This window comes from Medicago sativa, chromosome 6 (assembly GCF_051527215.1).
Source record: "Medicago sativa cultivar Bolivia chromosome 6, Bolivia_mono, whole genome shotgun sequence".
NCBI lineage: Eukaryota > Viridiplantae > Streptophyta > Magnoliopsida > Fabales > Fabaceae > Medicago > Medicago sativa.
In genome coordinates this window covers 78,684,026-78,709,433 of record NC_140754.1, presented here as the reverse complement: position 1 = coordinate 78,709,433, position 25,408 = coordinate 78,684,026, and the positions used below count along the sequence as shown (strand labels likewise).

At 35.4% G+C, this 25,408-nt stretch overlaps 1 protein-coding gene, 1 long non-coding RNA gene and 1 pseudogene across 9 annotated transcripts; 2 read left to right on the top strand and 1 right to left on the bottom strand.

Annotated features, from left to right (window-relative positions):
* Nucleotides 1-7,265: 7,265 nt before the first annotated feature.
* On the bottom strand, nucleotides 7,266-11,745 carry LOC146917084 (uncharacterized). 8 transcript variants are annotated; one of them, XR_015015459.1, is made up of 8 exons: nucleotides 10,969-11,745; nucleotides 10,541-10,709; nucleotides 10,444-10,458; nucleotides 10,206-10,335; nucleotides 9,352-9,402; nucleotides 8,449-8,702; nucleotides 8,093-8,338; nucleotides 7,266-7,926 (listed from the first exon to the last, which is right to left on the bottom strand). It is a non-coding gene; the product is annotated as an uncharacterized LOC146917084 (long non-coding RNA). The 8 variants fall into 8 exon arrangements; XR_015015457.1 differs by lacking the exon at nucleotides 8,449-8,702 and adding an exon at nucleotides 8,845-8,937 and having other exon boundaries at nucleotides 10,969-11,744; XR_015015456.1 differs by having other exon boundaries at nucleotides 9,352-10,335.
* A 5,137-nt stretch (nucleotides 11,746-16,882) lies between these two features.
* On the top strand, nucleotides 16,883-18,627 carry LOC146917083 (PKS-NRPS hybrid synthetase cheA-like; annotated as a pseudogene).
* Nucleotides 18,628-18,678: 51 nt separating this feature from the next.
* Nucleotides 18,679-19,806, top strand: LOC146917082 (uncharacterized). The gene has a single exon (XM_085721817.1). The coding sequence runs from the start codon at nucleotides 18,679-18,681 to the stop codon at nucleotides 19,804-19,806; it is 1,128 nt and encodes a 375-aa protein (XP_085577943.1).
* The last annotated feature ends 5,602 nt before the right edge of the window (nucleotides 19,807-25,408 follow it).

The window sequence follows — 25,408 nt, the reverse complement described above, 5'->3', positions numbered from 1 at the left end:
AATGATTTTGGGTTGTGCAAGGTGAAGATTCAAGCAGTTTTGACACAACAGAAGTGTGTAGAAGCTTTAAAGGTTGAGACTGCGATGTCAAATAACTTGACACTTGCAAAGAAGTTTGAGATGATTGACAAGGAAAAATGTGCTATTTTGTCTTGGAGATAAGGTTTTGAGTGATGTCGTGAAGGAAGCTATTGTAGCGTCGATGTGGACCAAGTTGGAGTCTGATGACACTAGGTCATATATCATTTTTTGCTTTGATTTCTATGTAATTTTAGTCGAGTTCAGGTGATTATGCATGAGTTATGAGAGCTACAAAAAGCGTATTTCAACTGGACAAGCAAAGGAAGCATCGTACTACGATTTATGAGCATCGTACTATGATTTTGAACGTCCTGGAGGAACTTTTGTTATTGGAAATATCGTAGTACGATCTCCAAGCATCGAACTACGATTTGGTGGAGCGTCTGATGGAGACATGAAATTAATGAGGCCATCGTACTACGATTTTAAGCATCGTAGTACGATTTTTGCGAATCAGATTTTTTCTTATAAAAGCCAAGCTACACTTTGAGCCAGGGGTTCAAAATTTTGGAGAAAGAAACTAACTTTTGGAGCTGGAGATCTGGACAGAAGGTGGGAGACCATCAAAACTCATATCCGATTACAAATTTCATGTAATGAATCCTTTTTTTTACATTAGTTATTTGTGCTTTAGCCATGAGTAGCTAGATCCTTTGTGATTAGGTCAAGAGATGATTCTGTTCTTGCTTATGTTTATGTAGCCTGTAACTTTTAATCTTTATGAATGCCATTCTAGTTTATTCAGTATAAATCATTCTTAATGCTTTTATGATTCTGACCCAATATAATTGATTCAAGAGTTTATATGACTATTGACACTAGCGTGTAACTCGGAAATATCTATACTGTTCAATCTAACGGAAAATGTAGGGATGGAGCGTTGTTAGGTTGTGATAATTGAATTAACAGACTTAAAACCTTTGATGATTATAGGTTTACCTAAGGGATTAGGGAATTATAATCAGAAAAGAGGGCTTAGGATCAAGGGATTGACCTAAACTATTTTGTTAATTTGTCTTAAACTTTATAGAGTTCGTAAACTTAAGAAACAAGTTGCTAATGAGTGATGAATAGATGAATCGATTGACCTAGACATTTCGCCATATTATTTCTAAAACCAATTTTACCTTAACCATTTTATTTACATTTGCAATCCAAACCAATTGCCTCAGTGCAACCCCCATTTTACAAACATCCATAATAATAATGACATTCCCGAGTAGAAGTTGAAACAGTCCCTGTGGATACGAATCTTATAAATTTTATTACTTCAATATAAGTTAGTACACTTGCTAGTTTTGTATCAAGTTTTTGGCGTCGTTTCCAGGGACTGTTGAATCATTTCAACTTGGTATAATTTCGTTATTGTTTAGGATTTTCGTCATTTAAATTTTTGTCTATATATTGAAATAATTTGAAACAAAAATATATTTTGAATTATGCTCTTCATGTCTATTTCATTGTTCTTTGCTGCTAAAAAGTTTATTCGATGGTTGTGGGCATCCTAAGCAAGGACCGGCTATGGTTGGTGCGCAACCATGCCTGTTGTTGTGTGTGATGCGAGGTTATGAAAATAAAGAAAGAGGAGCAGAGCGCACGGTTGCGTTAGAAAGCAGAGTGCTAAGGCCGTGACAAGTGGTATCAGAGCCAGGTTACTTGGAGAGTTGCCTTTTGTATCTTCTAATAAGAGAGAGATTGAAATCTATGACTACTCTTTAGGTATACCATCAACATTTTTGGTTGGGAAAGACGAATCATTCTCTTTAAGCTCACCCCTCTTCATCATAAATGATCTGCTTGTCTTTCTTTGATGAATTCGAAGGGGTCCCGTTGAGTTCTTCCAAATCAGAATCTTTCAGAAAACTAGATAAATCAGTCGGAATCGCTAGTAATCGCCAGTCAGCCATACGGCGGTGAATTCGTTTCTGAGGTGATACAGAATAGGTTATTGCCATGTTGTATGAAAAGTATTTGCTTTCTCGTAAGATAAAACATTGGGATGATAAAATCTCAAGATCAATTGTGATAAGTGATTTTTATGGGGCGAATCATCAGAGTAGAAATTAGGAAGGTCAGAAAGACATAATCAACATTGATTACAACACTGAACTTCAAAATGTTTTAGATGAATTCTTAAGATCAAATCGAGTTTCATGTGATAAATTTGAGGTTCAGTGTGGTGATCTTGTTGGGAAAGTGAATGAATTTGAGAAGCAGCTGGTTGAGATGGAGACTGAGTGTCATGTTGTTGTGGTGGAAGAAAATCCACAAGTGATGAGTGCTGGTCTCTACCTGAAGTCTCAATCAATGGGGTTGAAAGAAACCATTCCTTTGCAAAGGTATATCTATTTTTCTTTATGGTGGGATAGCTCAAATTCCAGAAGTCTAGCAGTTGGATCATGGGAGCATTTGCTGCATTGTATGAAGTTCATGGAATTCCTACCAAACAAGAGGAAGAAGAAAGATGATATATTCTTTCTTTCATATTTGCCACCCTAACAGTGGCTGAGGCGTCAAGCTTAATGACGTAAAAGAAAGCGCTTGATGGGAGGCAACCCACAATATTTTCTAATTTCGTTTATTTGGCTGGTATTTCTATTCAGTAAAAAAAAAGAGAAAAAAAATATTTAGTGTTGTGACAGCTGCTAGTGTTATGAGTTATGTATTCCCCTATGTTTTGTAATTGCATCTGCACTTGTTTATTATTAACAAATTTGCTTTGTCTTGAATTTTACCAGTCTAGTAGCATTTTTTTCATCAATGGTGTATCAAAAGTTCAAGGAGGTAGAGCTTGCATGAGGTTCCGTTGGTGAAGTGTACGGCAGTGTGAATGTTTAGGCAACCGCAACTTCCATAAACCTCAGTCAGTAAGTTCCAAAGCCAAATCTTTGTTTTACAATATTCACAAATATGAGTGTTCCATGTTGATACTATTTATGGGACTTGCGAATTTTCTTTATGTCAATTGGTTACATTTCTTACACACTAAGGCAAAGTGCTTGTACCTTGAGTCTTTGAAGCCTACCTGTTGCATTGAATTTTTTCCATTTTTAAGCCAACTTTGAGCCAATAGGTTAGACCCCGTTGTTTCGGTGACAAACCATAGTATAAGCCTAGAGACCTTATGATTTTAACCCAATTTTTGGAGTTAAGCAATTGTTATGTGTTTGCAAAAGTCTAAGTTTGGGGTTGCTCATGGGATAGCAACATTTTAAGTTTGGGGTGAGGGATATAGAGAATATGAGTAAATAGATCACATTGTCTCCATTCAAAGACGAAAAAAAAAATTCAATCAAGTTGATACAAAAAAAAATCAACTAAAAAAAAATGTGTGTATATAGTTATGAATTAAATTGAGACAAAGACTTGTAAATTGAGTGATCCGGAACTTCTGTTGTGTTCTCTAGTTCTCAAATTTAAGCAAATTATTTCAGGTTGTGGTGTTCCAAATTGTCAAAGTAAGTAGGAAATGCTTAACTCCAAATTGTTATTTTAAGCCTACTTCCCAAATAATCCCACCTGTGACCTAGCCCTGTTACATCCTGAAAGTCCTTAAAAGTGTGTATTGTAATGTAACTTTGATTGATGTTTAGAAACTTTTCAAGTTTTGGCAATATAGTGATTAGTATGTCGACTGTGTGTACCGTTTCAATCATGATATTGCGTGAAGTTGTGGAATGGACGTTTGGAAAGCAAGTTAGCCCACTAATGCTAACTAGAAGTTGAACTTTTGATATTACCATTGTTGAGGTAAATGCTATTTTACTGTTAATTTTCATTTTAAAGTAAGTTCCTTGAGGACAAGTAACGATGCAAGTTTGGGGTTGTGATGACACTAGGTCATATATCATTTTTTGCTTCGATTTCTATGTAATTTTAGTCGAGTTTAGGTGATTATGCATGAGTTATGAGCTACAGAAAGCGTATTTCAACTGGACAAGCAAAGTAATCATCGTACTATGATTTTGAACGTCCTGGAGGAACTTTTGTTACTGGAAACATCGTAGTACGATCTCCAAGAATCGTACTACGATTTGGTGGAGCGTCTGATGGAGACATGCAGTTAATGAGGCCATCGTACTATGATTTTTGCGAATCAGATTTTTTCTTAATAAAATCCAAGCTACACTTTGAGCCAGGGGTTCGAAATTTTGGAGAAAGAAACTGACTTTTGGAGCTGGAGATCTGGAGAGAAGGTGAGAGACCATCAAAACTCATATCCGGTTACCAATTTCATGTAATAAATCCTTCGTTTACATTAGTTATTTGTGCTTTAGTCATGAGTAGCTAGATCCTTTATGATTAGGTCAAGAGATGATTCTTTTCTAGCTCATGTTTATGTAACTTGTACCTCTTAATCTTTATGAATGTCATTCTGGTTTATTCAGTATAAATCGTTCTTAATGCTTTTATGATTCTGACCCAATATAATTGATTCAAGAGTTTATATGACTATTGACACTAGCGTGTAACTTGGAAATATCTATACTGTTCAATCTAACGGACAATCTAGGGATGGAGCGTTGTTAGGTTGTGATAATTGAATTAACAGACTTAAAACCTTTGATGATTATAGGTTTACCTAAGGGATTAGGGAATTATAATCAGAAAAGAGGGCTTAGGATCAAGGGATTGACCTAAACTATTTTGTTAATTTGTCTTAAACTTTATAGCGTTCTTAAACTTAAGAAACAAGTTGCTAATGAGTGATGAACAGATGAATCGATTGACCTAGTCATTTCTGCATATTATTTCTAAAACCAATTTTACCTTAACCATTTTATTTATATTTGCAATCCAAACCAATTGCCTCAGTGCAACCCCCATTTTACAAACATCCATAATAATAATGACATTCTTGAGTAGATGTTGATAATGAGTTAGTACACTTGCTAATTTTGTATCAGAGTCATTGTATATGACCAACTCATTGGCTCATAATTTTTTTGAAGCAACGATTCTACTTATTTAAGATTGTGGAATCTAACCAATTATAGAGCAATTGATAGAATTTAACAAGATACTTGATTTTTTGGAAAAGATATAAGTGAAGATTGATAATGAGGATAATGTTGTCTTTTTCTATGTCATTTACCTTGATCATTTGAGCATTTTAAGGATACTATATTTTATAGAAGGAATGGCCATACTACACATTGTAAGAGGTTGAAGCGGCTTAGAGAACCATGGAGTTAACCAAGTTCAATAATATGAAAGTTAATGATATTGGTCATGGCATGAATTCTTTAAGACAAAAGGGAAAGTTTAGGCATAAGTCAAGGTCAAAGGGGTGTAATAAATCAAAGTATATGTACTTCATTTGTCACAAGGTTGGTAACTTTAAGAAGGTTGTTGATGACAGAGCATCAAATAACGTTATTTTTTGCTATGCTTTTAGCTATTTTCTTAGTATTTGAAGGAAAATAAGAGGCCATTTAGAGGAGTTGTAAATGGTTTGAGGAACATTTTGTATTATTTTCATTCAAGTCGTCGTAATTCACTTTTATCTTAAATCATGCAACTCCATAGATGTTTTGATTCCTTTTAGTGAGAAATCATATAAGTCGGCAAAACAAGACATCGCATGAAGGATCGAAGATTTGGAGAATGAAGATCAATGGTTCTTAGAAGCATTTTGAAGACAATACGAGTTAGGGAAAATTCATCCCAAGTTCCAAGGCATTTTAAGCCGGAAGAACGCTCCAAAAAGGGACAAAAATTGCAATACGAGTAAATTGCTTATTTTTTAATTATATCCTACTTTCTTAAATCAAAGACATGTCATAAACTAATAATTAAACGTATTAATTCCAACAAAGAAAGAAGAGGGGATTCAAGGATTCTTTAATCGCTTTTATAATTCTGAATCCCAACAACCTAATCTCGCATTAGGAAGGACAATTAAATTCCTGCAAAGCTCTTTATCTTTTTTATTTTCTTTTATCTATGTATTTAAATCCTACTAAGTCTTCTACATTTTATCCCTATTCTAGACTGACCAAAAGGCCAATCCCATGAAGACATATTGACTAAACATTCACCACCTTAAGGCTCAACGCCAGAAGGAGCGTGCCAACATCAGTACACCGCACTGCATCCGAGCACGCCTCTGTGCGAGGATCACCCTACACGTGTCCTTTAACTGCTCCATAATCACACACCACAAAACCCGGAGAGGGTTATTCTCACGCGCACAAATATAAGGGTGACTTAACTTCACCCTCAAGGTATGATTCACTTTTTACAACACTTTCTACACACTCTTTCTCAGTTCCATTACTGACTTGAGCGTTGGAGTGCTAACGTGCTTGCATGCAGCTTTCTTCCCACCGCGAAGACTCATCGTCACTGTATTGGAGCACATTCCTCCATTGTTGCCTCTCACCCATCCTCACCGGACAGATCAATCCCTAAACCCTACTACTTTTTCCCTTCTTAATCACATAGTCGTGGACCCCTAAAAAAGTGAACTAAACCACAAATTTATAACGGGCTTAAAATTAGGTGATGGCGTCAAGTATATACGCAACAAGAAATTTCTCTCATAAGCTCTCTCTCTCTCTCTCAAAAACATAAAAAAAATGAGTGTTACACTTTCAATCAACCACTCATCCATCGAATATGTTTCATAATTGAATCGATATTGATGGGATCCCAGGTTATTTATCTCGTTCTATCATTAATTGCATATTTTATTTGGCATACTTTTCTCCTATTTAATATAATGATGTTTTTTTCTTAATTAGATTTGTTGGAGAAAAGACAAAACTCAGTTCATGGATTGTAATTTCAGTTCTGATCAAATGGAAATCATTAACGTTAACGTTATCTCATATATTTGTTGCTTATGTGTTGTGCTTCGCTCTATTATTTGTTTTGGGAATGCTCGACCTAAATCTTTAACAAGTATTATTTCCTTGATTAAATATGATAAAAGAATGATAAAGGTAAAAATCATAAACTAATATGTGGCATTTCCTTAGTATTTACCTTCTACTAGAACTTTTACCCGTGCTACCGCCCGGGTCATAAACAATGGAGAAGCTAATATATTTATAATAATTTCTCATGTCTACCAATTTAGAAAAATTTCTTTAAACACTATGATTTTAATATTTCTACAATAAGAAAAATTGTTTAAACTTAACATTAAATAAAATTATTATATTGTAAACAAAAAAAAAAAAAAAGACATAGTTGCAATTTCGGTGGCAAGACACAAAAAACAATTGCGGATAAAGTCAATAAGGCAAAATACAAATAAGGTGCAGTATATAGGCGGATCACCGGACAACAGCAAACAAACCCCCCAACACCCCAAAGAAAAAGCTGCCAAAAAATCCAAGCAAAACAGCAACCCAGCCAAAGCCAAAATAACATGATGTTGAGGTATAAATGAGAACAAAAAGCCAAACATGAAAACAACTATATAGTCATCAAAACAATAGCAAACCCACGAATACTCCTCCATCACAGCCAACACTATAACAGAAAGGACATGGAGGCATAGCAAAAGGCAGCCACCACAGCCGCTGAAACTGCTGCAGCACCTAAACCCAAACATGCCAACCAACAGTACCCACCAATCCACATACACAATAGTCTCTCTTAAAATATTGTTCTGTCTAAAAAAGAGGTTGAATACTCCATTTCCTATGGGTGTGACTATCTAGTTCACAGACCAAATTGTGGGGCAGTCCTCACATGTATGACATTGTTATTAGATGCTTCCAAACATGATAGACAATCCTTCAAAGAACCTTCATACTTTGCAAAAATTAGCCCACACTCCAAAAATTGTGCAAGTCATCTTTGAATCATGGAGAATTCAATACACATTTCCAGCTATAGCCAAAGGAATCCACCAAAATCAGTTAGGTCTCATTATTTAACAGAGCAGTTCGACAAAATCCAAACCAAGTCTAAGTATATTTTCATATGAATTAAAAGCAAGTGTTAGAACATATGACGATTTACAATTTAAAAAAAATACTTGAAACTAAATGCATACCAGAATTCCAGAAGTTACATCAGTCATCAAATGCAGTCAATTAGTTGTTGGTAACTTTGAGTCATCTTATAGTACTCACTCAAGTCATGCCATGTCAATCATCCTTGAAGTATAACTTACCATTATTCTATTCGACCATCAATTAGGAAGTTTCAATTTCATTTGAATCCGTAATGTTACATATGTAGCATAAGCAATTTACAACTGAAACTCTCTTGCAGAGCATGCCGATAACTTTGCTTTTCTCTGTTTATAAGTTAAACAAAAAAGTTTTACCACCAGATCGCATAGCATACATTAATTTTTAGAACCAAATCATAGTAGAATAAAATCTTAATATAAAAAAAAAACAGTACCGTAAAATATTTTTCTCTTGCTTATTTTAACATTAGCATATGTTTCAGCACAACACAATTTGTAGCAGTCTACATTAACATGAAAAGACAATGCAAAAACATGGGTATACGGACACTTGTTAGTCTCCAACAAATATTGAAATTTTAAATGTGGAAAGAAAATGACATACAACCTGCCTTTTTTTTATTCCTTTGATTTGCTAATCAAACCACAATTCACGTTCAAGTAATTAGGAAAGAAACTTTCTCAACCGCTGTTCAAATGATTACCAAATTTGCATGTTCAAGTAATGTGTATTGTACTATATTACATATATCAAAATCTTCAAATAGAAAATCCAAAAATCAGAAATTGAACAAAAAAGAAACAATGTCAAAGCTTGTATAAAATAAAACCTTTGTCTGATGGTTGCCTAATGGATTGATCATCACAAATCCAGAATTTAATGTTGCATGATGCCTTTCACATAAAAAGCTTGGTCCATAAATCTGAACAATAACAAAAAAAAAAAACAGTGTCTTCATAAGAAGTTTCACAAATCCTATTAAACCATGTAAATGACCATCTGATCAACATTTAAGAAAGAGGTAATATGTATACATGTGAAAACAACACTAATAAATACTATTCTCAACATAATTTCCAGCGTGCTTATTTTATCATCTGATTTGAGCTATTTCCTACTATCAAAAACTGAATGAAGTTCTATATATATATATATATATATATATATATATATATATATATATATATATATATATTGACACATCAAAAACAATAATCAGGCACAAAAAGTTTTCATAAGAAGTTTCAAAATCCTATTTATTTCCCACTGACTTCATTCTTCCTTTAAGTGAAATATGATATATGGAATGAAGTCTTAGTTTCTTATTAACTCATACCAGGCAGGAACATTATCATATTTCCATAGCAGTCATCCTTCGTTCAAGGTTCTACATCATCACTTTATATTAGTTCCATATATGAAACTTGTAGAAGATGATAAACAAACAAAGATTAAACTATTATAACTTAATGTCTACTATAGCATTCTTTAAAACTAATCACAACATGTATAGATAGTTTAAAACTAATCACACAATGAGTTGTGACATATCACAAATCCAATTTGACCAGATGAATTTAATCAATCATCTCCAGGCATGTATGTCTCAATAAATCTATACCAAAGCAAGTAAGCAACAATGAAGATGCCCAAGTTCTTAAATAGAGAAGTAAAACTCATTGTAATTAAGTATATCATGTTATAGAATGACAAAAAAATTACAAAACTTTTCCAAAGTAACCATTAGCAGATGTATCAGTATAGTATGAAATTTTTGCAAGAGAAACAAAAACACTTCATATTCATTCCTATAAATTAGATGTCAATTAAATGACTGCAAATTTCAAAACTGCACACTTAATTTTTGTGTCGAAATTGTGGGAATTTAGTTAGATATGGGGTAAATAAACATAAGCTCTTCAGAATTTATCTTTGTTAGTTCATTCAGAATTGAACTAACAAAGAACAAAGGGTCAATTTTCCTTTGCCAAGTGACCAAAGGAAAGCTCTAACGTAGAATCCATTTTGATAGAACCATCGAGTAATATAAATTCTGACCTAATAGAAGAGGTATTGAAGATTGAATTGAGAGAAAAAGAAAAATGTTTTGCAAAGATAAAGTGGTGGTAGAGATTTCTAAACCTTAACAAATTGATAGAAATTAGAGAAAAATAGTGAGAGAGGGAGTACCTAAAACTGATGCAAAGTATTCAATCTGAACCATCGTACTCCAATCCTCACACTCCGATACTTACAATTTCACCGAATTCCAATTGAATATCACCAATTTACTCTAGAAAGTTATTCAGAAATTAAAATCCTAAAAAAAAAGAACAACGCAATACCGAAAACATCAAGATTCCACGAAGACTTCGTTGGCAATCAAATCGGAAAAGTGCAATGCGAAGAAGAAATGGATGAAGCGAACCTTGTATCGAAGGTGCTGGTAAGAAAAAACCAAAAAAACAACATCAAGAAGATATACAATACATAAATTACAATAACAAAAGATGGGAGACTCATACCCGTCAAACCATGGTAGGAAAGCAATATTTCTCATTTGAAAATGTTTAATCAAAAGTGACAGAGGGAGAAGAAGAGGGAAGCATGGGGCTCTGTATAGTTTGCATCGGTATTGAACAAATAATGGAGAGGTGTGATGATAACACAAAAAAAAAGCATCATCACTTTGATCTGTCAATGAAAGAATGACATATTTAATATCATATATGTTTAGTAACCAAAAGTAATGCAGAAATGCCATTCTTACGAAGATTGTTTAAAAAACAGAATCAAATCAAATTAAACAAATGCTATTACTCTTATCTTAACCCCTAATTTGAAAATTCATAAACTGTAAAATCAACAAACCGATAAAAAAACAAATGATTCAGCCACTCTCAATTTCACAACAAACCATAAAATACCATAATTGAAGCATTCTAAGCATTACCTTAACAGTCGAAATCGAATCGTCGCCGAAATGGGTCGCCACTCTGACATTGAGTTATGGATCAGCCACCGAGTTCAAAGCCAGCGAAGTTGGAAAATGATGGCATAGAAAAGATGATAGTTAAATCAATATTAATAAACCAAATTTAAACAGATTTCATAAGTTTTGTCATTTATAAAAGCATTAAAATTAAAGAATTCCTTACCTTGAGAAATGAAGAAATGTCGAACCCTAGAGGTGAATAAGGGAGAGACGGCAGCAAGGTTGACAGCGGTGATTTCCGGTGAGGGGGCCGAAATTGGAGGCGATGAGGATGAAGAAAAGTAGTGAAAGCAGCGATTGAGAGAGAAGAGCGAAAATGAGATAGAAAGCAGAGGTTCTGATTTGATCAAAGAAGGAAGTGTTGGGTCGAAATCAAGACGGCTGCGGAGGAGATTAAAAGACCGGAGTTAGTGCTGCTAGGGTGATGGTGGTGATACTATGGAGGTCCGCAAGAATCTGGTGGCAGGGATGGACGGTGGTTGCGATGTAGGTTTGGTCGGAAGTGGTGGTGTGGCTGCGATCTGAAAAACCCATCTGAACAAAAGGGAAAGAGAAATTAGGGAAAAGAGAAAAGTGAGAGAGCGGGAGAAAAGGCATGGAGTGATTGTTTAATCAAAATGTGACAGAGGGAGAAGAAGAGGGAAGCATGGGGCTCTGTAGAGTTTGCATCGGTATTGAACAGATAATGGAGAGGTGTGATAATAACATCAATTTTCCTAGGCGCGTGAGTGGTGTGTTATCTATCAGAAAGTCAACATTGAGTGGTGTGTTATTATTAAGGCTTTGAAAACCAACATTAAGATCTGATCAATGATAGTGATCCAATGGCCAGGAATGATTGGCGCCCAAAAACAGTAGAATTAGGGTTGGCAGTGCTATTAGGAATGTTAACTAGGACTAGACTTTTCACCCGTGCTATCGCACGGGTCTGATATAGATGAAGATTATTTTTGAACAAATGATTTTTAAATTGCTAGTTGCGACTAACATGTATGACATTTATATTATATTCGCAATAAGACAATCGAATATAATGACATGAAACAAAATAAATTTATCACAACTTTACACTAATATAAGATTTTATCTTACAAAAGTAGTCTAAGTTATAAGTTTTTGCTGGATGGGGTAATAGGAACGTGATCACTACTTGATATTTTTTAGACAACTTGATCACAACTTAATCATATTAATGTCCTCCACATGTTTGATTGTTTCCTCTGTGATCCAATTCAGTTCACTCTCTATACATCCAATAGCTTATTTTGTTGTTTCAAAAAAAAAAAAAAAACCAATAGCTTGTCGCAAAAGTGTGTCTAGGAAGCTTATTAATGCATTGTTCAATATCAGTGATTTATGATTTTTAAGATTGAATTAGTAATGTGACATAAACACACTTCAGTGGACTACAATTGTATTTTACTCTTTATTCTCTTTCAATTTTACTAAAAGTGTGCCAATTGATTAGGAACATACCTAATATGCAAAACCTGTAGTTTTTGAAAACTTGGAAATAAATTGATACTTCACTTGCTGTTAAAAAATAAATAATTTGATACATCAGACAACAATAGAACCCTTATAAGAATGTGAAAGCCACTGATCCAAGATGACATCACTTCACTATAAAAAATCACGTGGGAGTGCTCTTGGCTTAAAACAATATGACTTTTTTAGGAGAATTGATGGTTGTTCTTTATATAGTTAGTAAAATTAATGTATTAGAATATTTCAGCATAACTATAACTATAGTTTACATAAGTATTCAACACCAATAAGTTGGTCACGGACTTACACCATTACAATGTGGGAAAAAGAGTGTTATAACACCAAAGCCACTAAAAAAAATTCATCAAGACACATTATTTGCCTCAATTGAAAGAAACTTGATCACTTATACTCAGCAAACTATACAGAGGCAACTTCTGCCACAGAGAAGCATGAGTTGCACAGTTATAAGGCACCTCTCACAAAATACAACAGTCTAAATGAATTCGGCAAGCTGAAAAACAGTGATATGGATAGTCTGCTAGCTACGTCTCTCTTGATTGATACATCAACTCCCCACTGAAGATACAATACAGCAACCAAAATCCTGAAACAGTATGCATATATCAACACTGCAAAAACTACAACACACTACTCAGACAGAACAACTCCAACTCGAAGACAGGCTAAATCAAAGGCAAAATGACCAAACTATCATGACTTGACTTCCCCTTTTTTGGATAAGAAAACATGTCAAAAACAATAAGATTAAAGAAAACATGTAGAGCATCTCATCAAATATAGCTTTAGTTGACCACATTATGCCAGGTTTTGGTTGTGATATGTCAGGGTAAAAACAACATACTCTATTATCATATATCTTTTCTCTATCGAGACATGAAAAACTCAGGGCATGTGAAAAAGTAAAATACATCAAAACAACTTCCAAAATTCCTACAGGAACCAAAAAACATGATAAGTAATAAGCCTCCAAATTATTCATCAATGTATATCTAAAGACTAAAGAAAGCAAAATATAATCAAGCATCATTCTCATAGTTAGGGTACGTAAAACAGAAATTGTAGCCATTAGGGTTTTGGAAAAATTAGGGCTTCAAAATTGGCTTGGGACAACTTTTATATATAGATAGATAAGCTTTCGGGTTAACTTTTATAGATAAATAGATTAACGATTTAGTTAGGGTAAAACAGGAATTGTAGCCATTAGGGTTTTGGAAAAATTAGGGCTTCAATATTGGCTTGGGACAACTTTTATATATAGATAGATAAGCTTTCGGGTTAACTTTTATAGATAAATAGATTAACGATTTAGTTAGGGTAAAACAGTAATTGTACCCATTAGGGTTTTGGAAAAATTAGGGTTAATAGGGTTAAACAAATTGGAATTAAGCATTAGGGTTAAAACAGTAAATTTAAGCATTAGGGTTTAGGTTAAAATTAGGGCTAAAATAAGCTTTCGGGTTAACTTTTATAGATAAATAGATTAACGATTTAGTTAGGGTAAAACAGTAATTGTAGTCATTAGGGTTTTGGAAAAATTAGGGCTTCAAAATTGGCTTGGGACAACTTTTATATATAGATAGATAAGCTTTCGGGTTAACTTTTATAGATTAATAGATTAACGATTTAGTTAGGGTAAAACAGTAATTGTACCCATTAGGGGTTTGGAAAAATTAGGGTTAATAGGGTTAAACAAATTGGAATTAAGAATTAGGGTTAAAACAGTAAATTTAAGCATTAGGGTTTAGGTTAAAATTAGGGCTAAAATAAGCTTTCAGGTTAACTTTTATAGATAAATAGATTAACGATTTAGTTAGGGTAAAACAGTAATTGTAGCCATTAGGGTTTTGGAAAAATTAGGGCTTCAAAATTGGCTTGGGACAACTTTTATATATAGATAGATTAGGAATAAGTTAGATAGTTCATTTTGAGAGTATTGTCGATAAGATTGCTATCTATTTTGAATTAATTGTTTTTATAATTGTATTGAAAAGAGTCTCGTAACACCGATCTTTGATTTAGAGTAGTATCCTATACTTTGAGCATTACTTATATCTCTTTTTTTAACAAAATTTAAGCAAATTTATGTTAGAAAATAATTTTCTAACATAACGTTCTATTTATGTATATTTTTGTATAATGAAAAAAGTTTTAATCCAAAAAATATTAGAGATGATAAACTATGTTATAATTTTTTTAATTCTCCACTAATTCAAAAATATTTTCTTTCAATCTATCATGTTTTTTTTTTGAACAATCAAAAATGAAGCTTATATATTAATAAACCAAGGGATCTTCAAAGTACAAGGTGTACCAAGAAGACCCCCCAAAGTTAAAAATACACAAAGTCTGAAAGATTAGCCAATTCCCAAACAAGCCAAGGGATTTGACCACCACAAATGAAAACCAAATACAAAAATTAAAATGATTAGCTAATCTATCATGTTTTTTATAATGTAAAAAAGCTTAATTAAAATGATTCCTAATGAGTCCCCGTGAGTCTAGTTCAGTTGGCAGGGACATGAATTGTTATATGCAGGGGTCGGGGTTCGAACCCTAGACACCCCATTTATTCCCCTTGAAAAAGGTGAATTCTAGTCACTAGGCTACTTGACCAAAAGAAAAAAAAAATGATTGCTAATGACTTTTTTTTGTAAGATTAATGCTAATCACTTCAATTTGGGAAGTTATACCCCACACCCCTACATTTATACCTTCACCCCAACATTTGACATAAACTACCAAATTTACCCTTCATTTAAAATAAAACACAATCACCATTTCACTTTTCACCCCACCTTTTTATGAAAAAAAAACGTGGCTGCTGGAAACAACGATTCCAAGAAAAAACGATAAAAGTTCACCCCACCTACCTTTCCTGTAAAAACACTTTGGTGCTTCTTCTCCCAACAAACAATAAGCCTTCGTTCATGTGTTCTCTTAATCGTTGTGTTCTTTCTCTTAATTTGTTCATGTGTTTGTTCTCTTAATCATTTACCAGAATTATTGATTGAGGTTTTCTAGGTTTACAAGGTTTTCTAGGTTAGTGGCTTATCAGAATCGTTCACAAAATCGTGTTCTAATTACCTAAATTTATCTCTGAATCATTGTTCTCGGAATCGTTCCGATTGATGCTTCTCAGAATTGTTTCTTCAGTGCAGCCACTTTTTTCTTAAGTTCTTTTTTTTTTTTATTCTCAAACTTTTTAAATAAAAAGAAATTGTGATGGGAATTACTGCACCATTAAAATTGATACCCAAATTGGGAATTATTGTTGTTCTAATTATATTCTTTAAGAATTGATATTTGTTAATTTGTTACTGTGTATAAGCTATTGTGTAGTTGTTTTGTTAGAAGAGGAATGGTTTTAAATATTATTAATTCTTGAACAACAAAATTGCATACTTACAAATATTAGCTCTTGTGTACATGTGTGTCAAGGATATGCAAAGCTTTCCGAAAAAATATTGGACACATAATATAGGAGGTTCTGGAAAAATTTCAGAAAGATAATGTATTATAGGAGGAAAAATTGAGGGTGAGAAATTAATGTGGGGTGAACTCATGGCAAATGTTAAAAGTAAGGGTGGGAAATTAATGTGTAATAGGTTAATGATAAACAGGATAAAATTGGAATTTTTGAAAATATGTAGGGGTGAAAGTACATGTGTTGGGGTATAGGGTACAATTTCCTTCAATTTGTAAGTTACTCTAAAACTAGAGCCCATGTTCAAGCGATCCATCACTTATTTGGCAAAAACCCAGCACATTTTGCTCGCACCCTGCAGCCATGCCAAAATTACCCTTGCGCATGTTAACTCACGCTGCGCAAGTTAACTAACGCAACGCAAGTTAACTCACGCTGCGTAAGTTAACTCACGCAATGTTCCTGTTTTCGAACAAAACCCATCAGTCCGAACTCCAACCACCATTTTCTTTCCCTCCACCTTCAAAACCCCAAAAAGTGCGATTTTTTAGGTCAAAATCATCATCCCAAATCATTGCAAATCGTCAGGAAGCAAGTTTCTACGCTCATCAAGCATCAAATATCAGGTACTGTACCATCTAAACTCATCTTATTTTGCTGGTTTTTGAGCTTGGTTCGTCTGGTTTTGTAGGCACTAGGGCTAGGTACCCAAGTTAACTTGCGCAAGTTAACTTGCTGCGCGACTTAACTGGCGCAAGTGTTAAAGCCATGCGTGACTTAAGTCACGCCACTGTGCAGTCATGTTTTTTGAATTTTTAGCGCCACTTTTGTTCTTGGTTAGCTTGTTCCGCAAGTAATTTATTTATTCTTCCTTTGTAAATTTTTGTATTCAATATATATATATATATATATATATATATATATATATATATATGGAGATGGTTGACAAAGTCGCGGATGATGACGTTGAACCGAAACCGGCCAAAAAAGAAGGTTCCGGTGAAGGTTCTGGCGTAGGTTCCGGCGATGTCAAACCAAACTTTAATTTGAAACCATTTAAAGTCCAAATTCCAATTCAAGCTCGAATTGGTAAAATTGAAGAACCTAAACCGGTACCTACCGGTGTTATTTGTGAAGCTCGTGACACCGCCTCATTTTTTACAACAAATGCAAGATGGAGAAAGCGAGAAGAGTTACTTACTTGGGTTCGCAGACAAGGGGTAAAGGCCGGATTTGGTGTTTGTATAGATAAATCCGTTATAAAAAGGTCGTACTTGACGATGCAATGTGAAAGGAGTGGGGTATACAAGCCACCTAAGACAAAGAAGAAACCAAACATTGAAGGCATTGGCTCAAGGAAATGTAATTGTCCGTTTAGGTTGAAAGGTTTCTTTGATAAAGATACAAATGATTGGTGGCTTGCAATGCTTTGTGGAATGCACAACCATGACTTGGAGGTGGGAAAGTTACAAGGACACCTAATTGTGGGTAGACTTCGTGCGGAGGAGAAGAAAAAAGTTATCGAAATGACAAAGAGCTTGACGGTGCCTAGGAATATTCTCACCAATTTGAAGGAAAACAACAACGAAAGTGTGACAACAATCAAGCAAGTGTACAATGTGCGAACAAGATGGCGCAAGGGGGAAAGAGGTGACATGACGGAGTTGCAATTCTTGATTTCGAAGTTGGTGGAGCATAAGTACGTCTATTACACAAGATGCAATAGTGAGGAAACCACTCTTGAAGACATCTTTTTTGCTCATCCAGAGTCAAGTAAATTGCTCAACACCTTTCCGACCGTTTTGGTCATGGACTCTACATACAAAACCAACAACTACCGAATGCCGTTGTTTGAGATAGTTGGTTGCACCTCTACAAAAATGACGTATTCCGTTGGTTTCGCCTTTCTTCATTTTGAACTAGAGAATAACTTTGCTTGGGCACTTACCATGTTGAAAGGTCTCTTGTACTCAAAAGACAACATGCCTAAGGTGATTGTCACCGATAGGGATGGTGCTTTGATGAAGGCCGTTGGCACAGTTTTTCCTGAAACATACACCATGCTTTGTTATTTTCATATTGGGAAGAATGTAAGGTCTAAGTGCATCACGGATTGTAAAGTGGTGCCAAAGCCTCTTATGGGTGCAAAACTTGACAAGAAAGAATTGAAGAAGAACAAGATGAAGAATAGCGATGTTGTTGAGAAAGTGGTGAATGCTTGGAGAGAGTTGGTTGAATCTCCTACGGAGGAGTCATATGCAAGTAATTTATTGAAATTCAAAGAGGTATGCATGCCATTTCCGGAATTCATTAAATATGTCGAAGAAACGGTTGTGAACCTTAAGGAGAAATTTGAAAGGGCATGGACAGATAAAGTTTTGCATCTAGGGTGTAGAACCACCAACATTGTTGAATCCGCTCATGGAGTTTTGAAAAAATATTTGAGGATCAGCGTGGGTGATTTGGCATCATGTTGGGATGAAATTCACAAGATGTTGGCGGTGCAATTTGGTGAGATACAAGGTAGATTCGGGAGGAACAAAACGGTCTTTGAGCACAAATACAAAAAGATCAAGATGATGAAAGAGTTGGAGGGTTATGTTTCTAGAAAGATTGAGATTGAGGTTGTCTATGATGAATTGAAATTCTCCAAGACATTCGGATTTGGTGAGGAAGATTGAGGTTGTGTTCAAAAGACATCCTACGGGTTACCTTGTGCGTGTATTATTGCCATGAAGAGCAAGCAAAAATTGCCTCTTGTCTTGGATGATATATACCATCATTGGAAAAGGTTGTGTGTACAAGGAGAGAAGATTGATGATGATTTTTTCGTGATGGAGGAGTGGAATGGTATTCAAGAACTTCTCAAGAAAAGCCCTTACAATATGAAGCTCCACATAAAAGAGATGATGCGTCAAATTGCATTTCCGGAAACCACATTTTTGTCTCCGCCTTTGAAAAAGGTGGTAACCAAGGGAGCACATAAAAGGAAGAGGACTACACTCAAAGTGTCATCAACGGGTCAAATCCCCTCTAAGTGGGAGACCATTGATTCTCAAAATCCGGATAGTCAACATTCACAACCAAAGAGGTCACTTCCAAAGAGGAAAGATGCACGCCTTGGCACTTACTCCCGCTCACAAGCTTCATCCTCTACTTCAAAACCGTTTTGGAATATCCCATACAGTTCACAAATTCCAAATATCATGAGGCCTTTTGTTGAAGAAATTGTGAATGTTAAAGGGGATGGTCATTGTGGATTCCGGGTGATAGCTAGGCACTTGGGGATGGATGAGGAAGATCATGTATTGGTTTGTCAAGCACTTATTCAAGAGTTGAGAAATCATAAGAGTGACTACATGCCGATATATGACACGGAGGAGCGTTATAACATAATCTTGAATGGTTTATACCCTCCTAAACGTACAATTGGTGTTGCGCCTCAAGATAAGTGGATGACCACTCCGGATATGGGTCACATTATTGTTTCTTGCTACAAAAAACCCGTTGTTCTATTGACTTTGCCCGAAACGGGTGGTGTATGTGAGACATATTTCCCAATCCGAAGTGCTCCTCCACTTAATCCACATTCCAACATCATGTGTCTTTGCTTAATTCCCGACCACTATCTTCATGTGATTTTGAAGGAAGGTTGTCCGTTACCACCGAGTTGTAAGGGGTGGATGAACAACAAGATTGGTGAGGCGGAGAATTGGCATTTTGCGTCTTTGGATAGACAAAACACTTTCAATGAACTCATGTCTAAGGAGCCTAAGCCTCCAAAGAAACCAACAAATGAGCACAATCCAATTGTTTGTGATGATACTCCCACCCCGCAAAAAAAAGGAACAAGAATTTGAATGGACGGAAGACATGGAAGAGGACGACAATTTAGGAACGTCACTAGACCTCTTAGATAGATTATTATAGGTTAGGACAGTTATAGGTCGGTCAGTGTTCGTCCTATTTTTTGGTGGTATTACACCCCGACATATTTTTTGGTGGCCGGTTATGTAATTTGTATATTTGTGGCCAATATGTAACTAATATTATATATATTAAATGAAATGAATTATTTTTTTGGTGACCGGTTATGTCACACCAATTATTGCTTGCATTACTTACTTTGTCTCTAATTATTCAACTATTTATTTTATCTCATTTATCTCATATTTGTTTTTCATTATATTTTTGTGAAGTTTGAGAGGTGAAACATGTCTGAAGATGCAAAAGATCCGGTTAAACTTGAAGTTCGTTATGTAGATGTGAAAAAGAGGGCTTGGTTCACTGTAAACCCCACCGACAAGTTGGACGAGTTGAAGGAAAGCTTGATGACTTCTTTATCCATATTGGTTCAAATCATAGAACATGTGATGTGATAGTAAATGTGTCAGGCCTGGACTTGGGGGAGGATAAGGAAGAGCACTTCTGGAAGACCGAGTATTATCCACAACTTCTCAAAGATGATAGCGACGTTGATTTCATGTTTAGGGTAATGGTTGAGAATAATATTTTGTATCTTTTTGTCCGATTCGTTGAAGTGTAATCATTATTTAAGTTTAATAGTGTAATGTTTGACCGTTTATGTGAGATTATGTAATTTTATAAATTTATGGACAAATTTGTGTAATTTAGATCGTTTACGTGTCATTAAGTGTGTTTAAATGATTACGGGTCATTACCGGCGAATTTGTGTAATTAGGACCGTTTGGATCGTTATGTGTGATTATGTGATTGTGAAAAAAACGAAGTTTTAGTGCAATTTTGATCGATTGTGTCGTATTATCCCATAATGTTGTTAAACTGGCGTAAGTAGGTTCAACTACGAGCATATTAAGGTTTGGACCCAAACTGCATTCAATGCACATCAGTACAGCATTTAATGTTGTACTGATATATCAGTAGTGTGTGAGTTAACTCACGTAGTGTTTTATAATATACGTGACTATGCGTTAGTTAACTAACACATAGTTTTACACTTGCGCATCTTAATTCACGTGGCGTAACTTAACTAACGCATAGTATTAAACTTACGTTAGTTAACTTGCGCAAGGGTAAATTTGGAAAGGCTGCAGGGTGCGAGCAAAATGTGCTGGGTGGGGAGCAAAATTCGATTCGGATTTGGGAGATTAAGCTGTTACTTTTGGGCATGAACATGAGTTTGCAAATTTAACGTGGTACCCAAGTCAACGTAAAGCTATCTATCGAGTTGTGATGATCGTATCTCCATAAATATATATGGCAATGGTCAGCTTATTAGCTTTATTCCAAAAATGACGCCTCCTCTGATTGTTCCATTGCAAACTTCTTTATATTATATAATATAAATAGCCAAACAAGCTCTTAGTTGAGTATCATGATTCATGATCAACAACCATCAACCATTTGGAAGATCGGTACCTGACAAGATATTACTAGTTATATTTTCTAATATGCTGAATTTAACTGGTAATCCTGTTGCAGCAATATTTTGTAAGACTATTACTGGAAATTCTAAATCACCAATTTTGTTTAGTGTTAGTTCTCCACTGCTAGAGTTGGAGAAAGACATAATCTTTGAATGTTAAGAGAAACTAGTATGAAAGATCTAAAGATAAATGAGTTAACGAAACACGTTATTTTTTATAGAACATTTTGACGCCGTTTTATTCATATAGCCGACTCCACTTAATGGGATAAGACTTAGTTGTTGTTGGGGAATTTAGACTCAATGTATTGAATTAGGTCTAGTTTGACGGTTGAAGCATAAAAAATTTCAAAGTCAAAACCATTCCGCTCGAAAACCAGTCCTCCCTTAACCTAACTATTGATACGAGATATACTTGCTTGGTCACAAGCTCAAATAAATATTATTTCGGCACACACACAACTAAAAGAAAAATAAAAGAGAATACAATTGAATAATGTTTTTTTCTTTAATTTTTTTCATTTCATGTGTGAGTGCCTAAGTAATATTAATTTGTGGTTGTGTCCATGACAGATTTTCTCTCGAGACCACTGCAACATCATACTACAAAATTCTTTATAAATCTTATAGTATCTAGAGCGGCAAAACCACATTGCTGCTGAGTACTGCCCCACCCCCAAAAATAAAACGGAACAGACACACAATGCATAACAGAAGCCCCCTATCAAAAGGTGCACAACAGAAAGCTGCCTATTCCAAGAACACATCCCTCCGGCACTGTGAACTAACCCTCCAATCAATAACAAGCCTAGTAAAAACCACTACGCAGCAACATAACCACTCCATATCATCTTAGGAGGCAATCTTTAGGATTCCAAAAGCACTCATAACCCAAAAAGTTGGAATCTTAAATCTAGCCAATGTCTATTGTCAAGACAAAGCCTTAATTTCCTCCACCAAATTCCTCCTCCTTAACTGTATTCTTGAAGATTATCTGATTACGCACTTCCAAATCAACTAATTCGTCGCATGCCAGATAAACCAATACCCTTATCGCAATTTTTCTGACGCCTCACTACTCCAACATTCCACATGAACGAACAAATTCGGAAGAGTGATAAATGTAAAATCTAACCAATGCATAATCGATGTCCACACCTTACATATCACAGCACAAGAACAAATGATTTTCCCTTCACTATCGCACAACACACAATTCCCCAAATCCTCTAGAGGAAGAATGTTACGAATGTCAAGATTAGCTTTTGTTGAAATACGATTGTTGAGATATTGATATTTATTATATTTAATATAGTATGATCTGTTAGTATCATTTGGAGTTATGATAGGATTGCATTCCTATTTAGATCAGTATATAAATAGTTGGTTTTCATTCCTTTCAATATTATGAGAAATATTCATATTCAAAATGGTATCTAGAGCAAGGTTTTTCTTTAGGTTCTGCCGACAAGGCTAACCCTAGTTTTTTTTCTCTTTTGTTTGGTCTCAAGTTAGCTGTGAGAGCACAACCACCGTTGACAGTTGTCGGAGCCACCGACATAGACACGCGCTCTGGAATTAGAATCAGAGGGCGTCGATTTGTTTTCTGCCATCAAACGTCAATCGACGCGCCGCCTTTCCATCGTTATTGTCATCATCTGACTCACCTTGTTGTTCTTTGTTGTTTGGGGACCATCAACAACACTTGGGTCCCACTTTTTAGAGATTTGTCTTTGGACGTCATTCAAAGGTTTTTGGTTTAGTGGTATGATGGTTGTCCAACCGATTTTATCTCCGGCCACTTTGGCTCTTTTTGGTAATTCTATAGCTTGTCTTTCTCACTGCATCGGATCATGGATTTTAGATTCCGGTGCTTCCGATCATGTAGTTGGTAATCCCTCTCTTATCTCTAACTTGTCACCTCCAAATATACCTCGCAGTATTACCCTTGGTAATGGTTCTAAGGCACAAGTTACTGGTATTGGTCAGGCCTCACCTCTGCCATCTCTACCATTGAATTATGTGTTATTTGTACCTGGTTGTCCTTTTAATTTGATATCAATCAGTAAGCTTACTGACTCTCTCAATTGTTCCATAACATTTTCTTCCAAGTCTTTCTGTATACAAGATTGTAATACAGGAAAGACAATTGGAACAAGATCTGTATCATAGGGTCTATATTACCTTCATAGTCAATCATCCACTATTTGTGGTGTTTTTGCATCTCCAGATATGATTCATCGTCGTTTGGGTCATCCAAGTTTAGATAAGTTAAAGGTGTTGGTTCCTCAACTTTCACATTTGAAGTCATTGGATTGTGAGTCATGTCAACTTGGCAAACATGTTAGAGCATCTTTCCCAAGCAGTCCTAACAAAAGATCCAAGTCTCCCTTTGATATTGTTCATTCTGATGTGTGGGGTCCTATTCGGGTGCTGTCTACTTTGGGATATAGATATTTTGTCACTTTCATTGATGATTTTTCTAGATGCACCTGGATCACTTTACTGAAGGACCGTTCACAATTATTTAGTGCCTTTCAGACATTTTGTTCAGAGATAAAGAACCAATTTGGAAAAGGAATTCGAATTTTGCGGAGTAACAATGCAAAAGAATATTGTTCTGCACCATTCAACTCTTTCATGGCTTTTCTTGGTATCATGCATCAATCCAGTTGTCCCCACACACCACAATAAAATGGCGTCGCTGAAAGAAAACATCGTCATTTAGTTGATATAGCTCGAACCTTATTGATTAATGCTCATGCACCTTTTAAATTTTGGGGTGATGCTATTCTCACTGCTTGTTATTTGATAAACCGTATGCCATCCTCAGTATTGGATAATGAGATTCCACACTCACTCTTATTTCCTAATGACCCTTTGCACAGAGTCCCACTTCGTGTGTTCAGCTCTACATGTTTTGTTCATGATCTCACTCCTATTCGCGATAAATTGTCTGCACGAGCTGTCAAATGCGTGTTTTTGGGCTATTCTAGAACCCAAAAGGGTTATCGGTGTTATTCTCCATCTACACATCGCTTTTATATTTCAGCAGATGTTACTTTCTTCGAGAATACACCATTCTTTGCTTCACCCACTACATCTTGTTCTACAACAGATGTTACCGATTTTCAGGTGATACTTATTCCTCTATTTCACCCAATATTTGAGCCACCTGTCTCTACTCAAAGTTCTCCACAATTACGTACAAGGTAACCCTGAGTTCCGCCGTTACGGTAATATTTATGAGCGTCGACATGTTGAAGCTCCAGAAACATCTTCTATTGATTCTAGTGATTCAGCTACAAAGACTATTGCTACTGATTCTAGTGATTCGGCTACTGTTCCAATCTCCTTTCCTATTGTGGTCCCACCCGAGCCTTCTAATGACTTACCTATTGCTCTTCATAAAGGTAAAAGGTCAACTGCTAATCCTCATTCTGTTTACAACTTTTTGAGTTATCACTGACTGTCTCCTTCCTACTTTGCTTTTGTTTCTGCTCTGTCATCTATCTCAATTCCTAAGACAGTTCATGAAGCATTATCTCACCAAGGATGCAAACAAGCCATGGTTGATGAAATGGTAGCCTTAGAATCCAACCATACTTGGGAGCTTGTTCCACCTTCTCCTGGAAAATCTGTTGTTGGTTGCAAGTGGGTGTTTAATGTAAAAGTGGGACCAGATGGACAAGTTGATCGATTAAAGGCTCGATTAGTGGCTAAAGGTTATACTCAGGTCTATGGTCAAGATTACAACGATACCTTCTCACCAGTTGTGAAGATGACATCTGTTCATCTCTTTATAGCAATGGCTGCCATGAAACGTTGGCCTTTATTTCAGTTGGATATCAAGAATGTTTTCTTGCATGGTGACTTAGAAGAAGATATTTATATGGAGCAACCATTTGGGTTTGTTGCTCAGGGAGGATGTAGTATGGTATGTGAATTGCAAAAGTCCTTATATGGCCTGAAACAATCACCTCGAGCTTGGTTTGGTCGATTTAGCAAAGTTTTGCAGCAGTTTGGGATGATCCGTTGCGAATCAGATCATTCTG

Bases quoted from the DNA above. Each gene is read 5' to 3' on its own strand.
- LOC146917082 (XM_085721817.1), top strand. From the start codon at position 18,679: ATGAAGAGCAAGCAAAAATTGCCTCTTGTCTTGGATGATATATACCAT.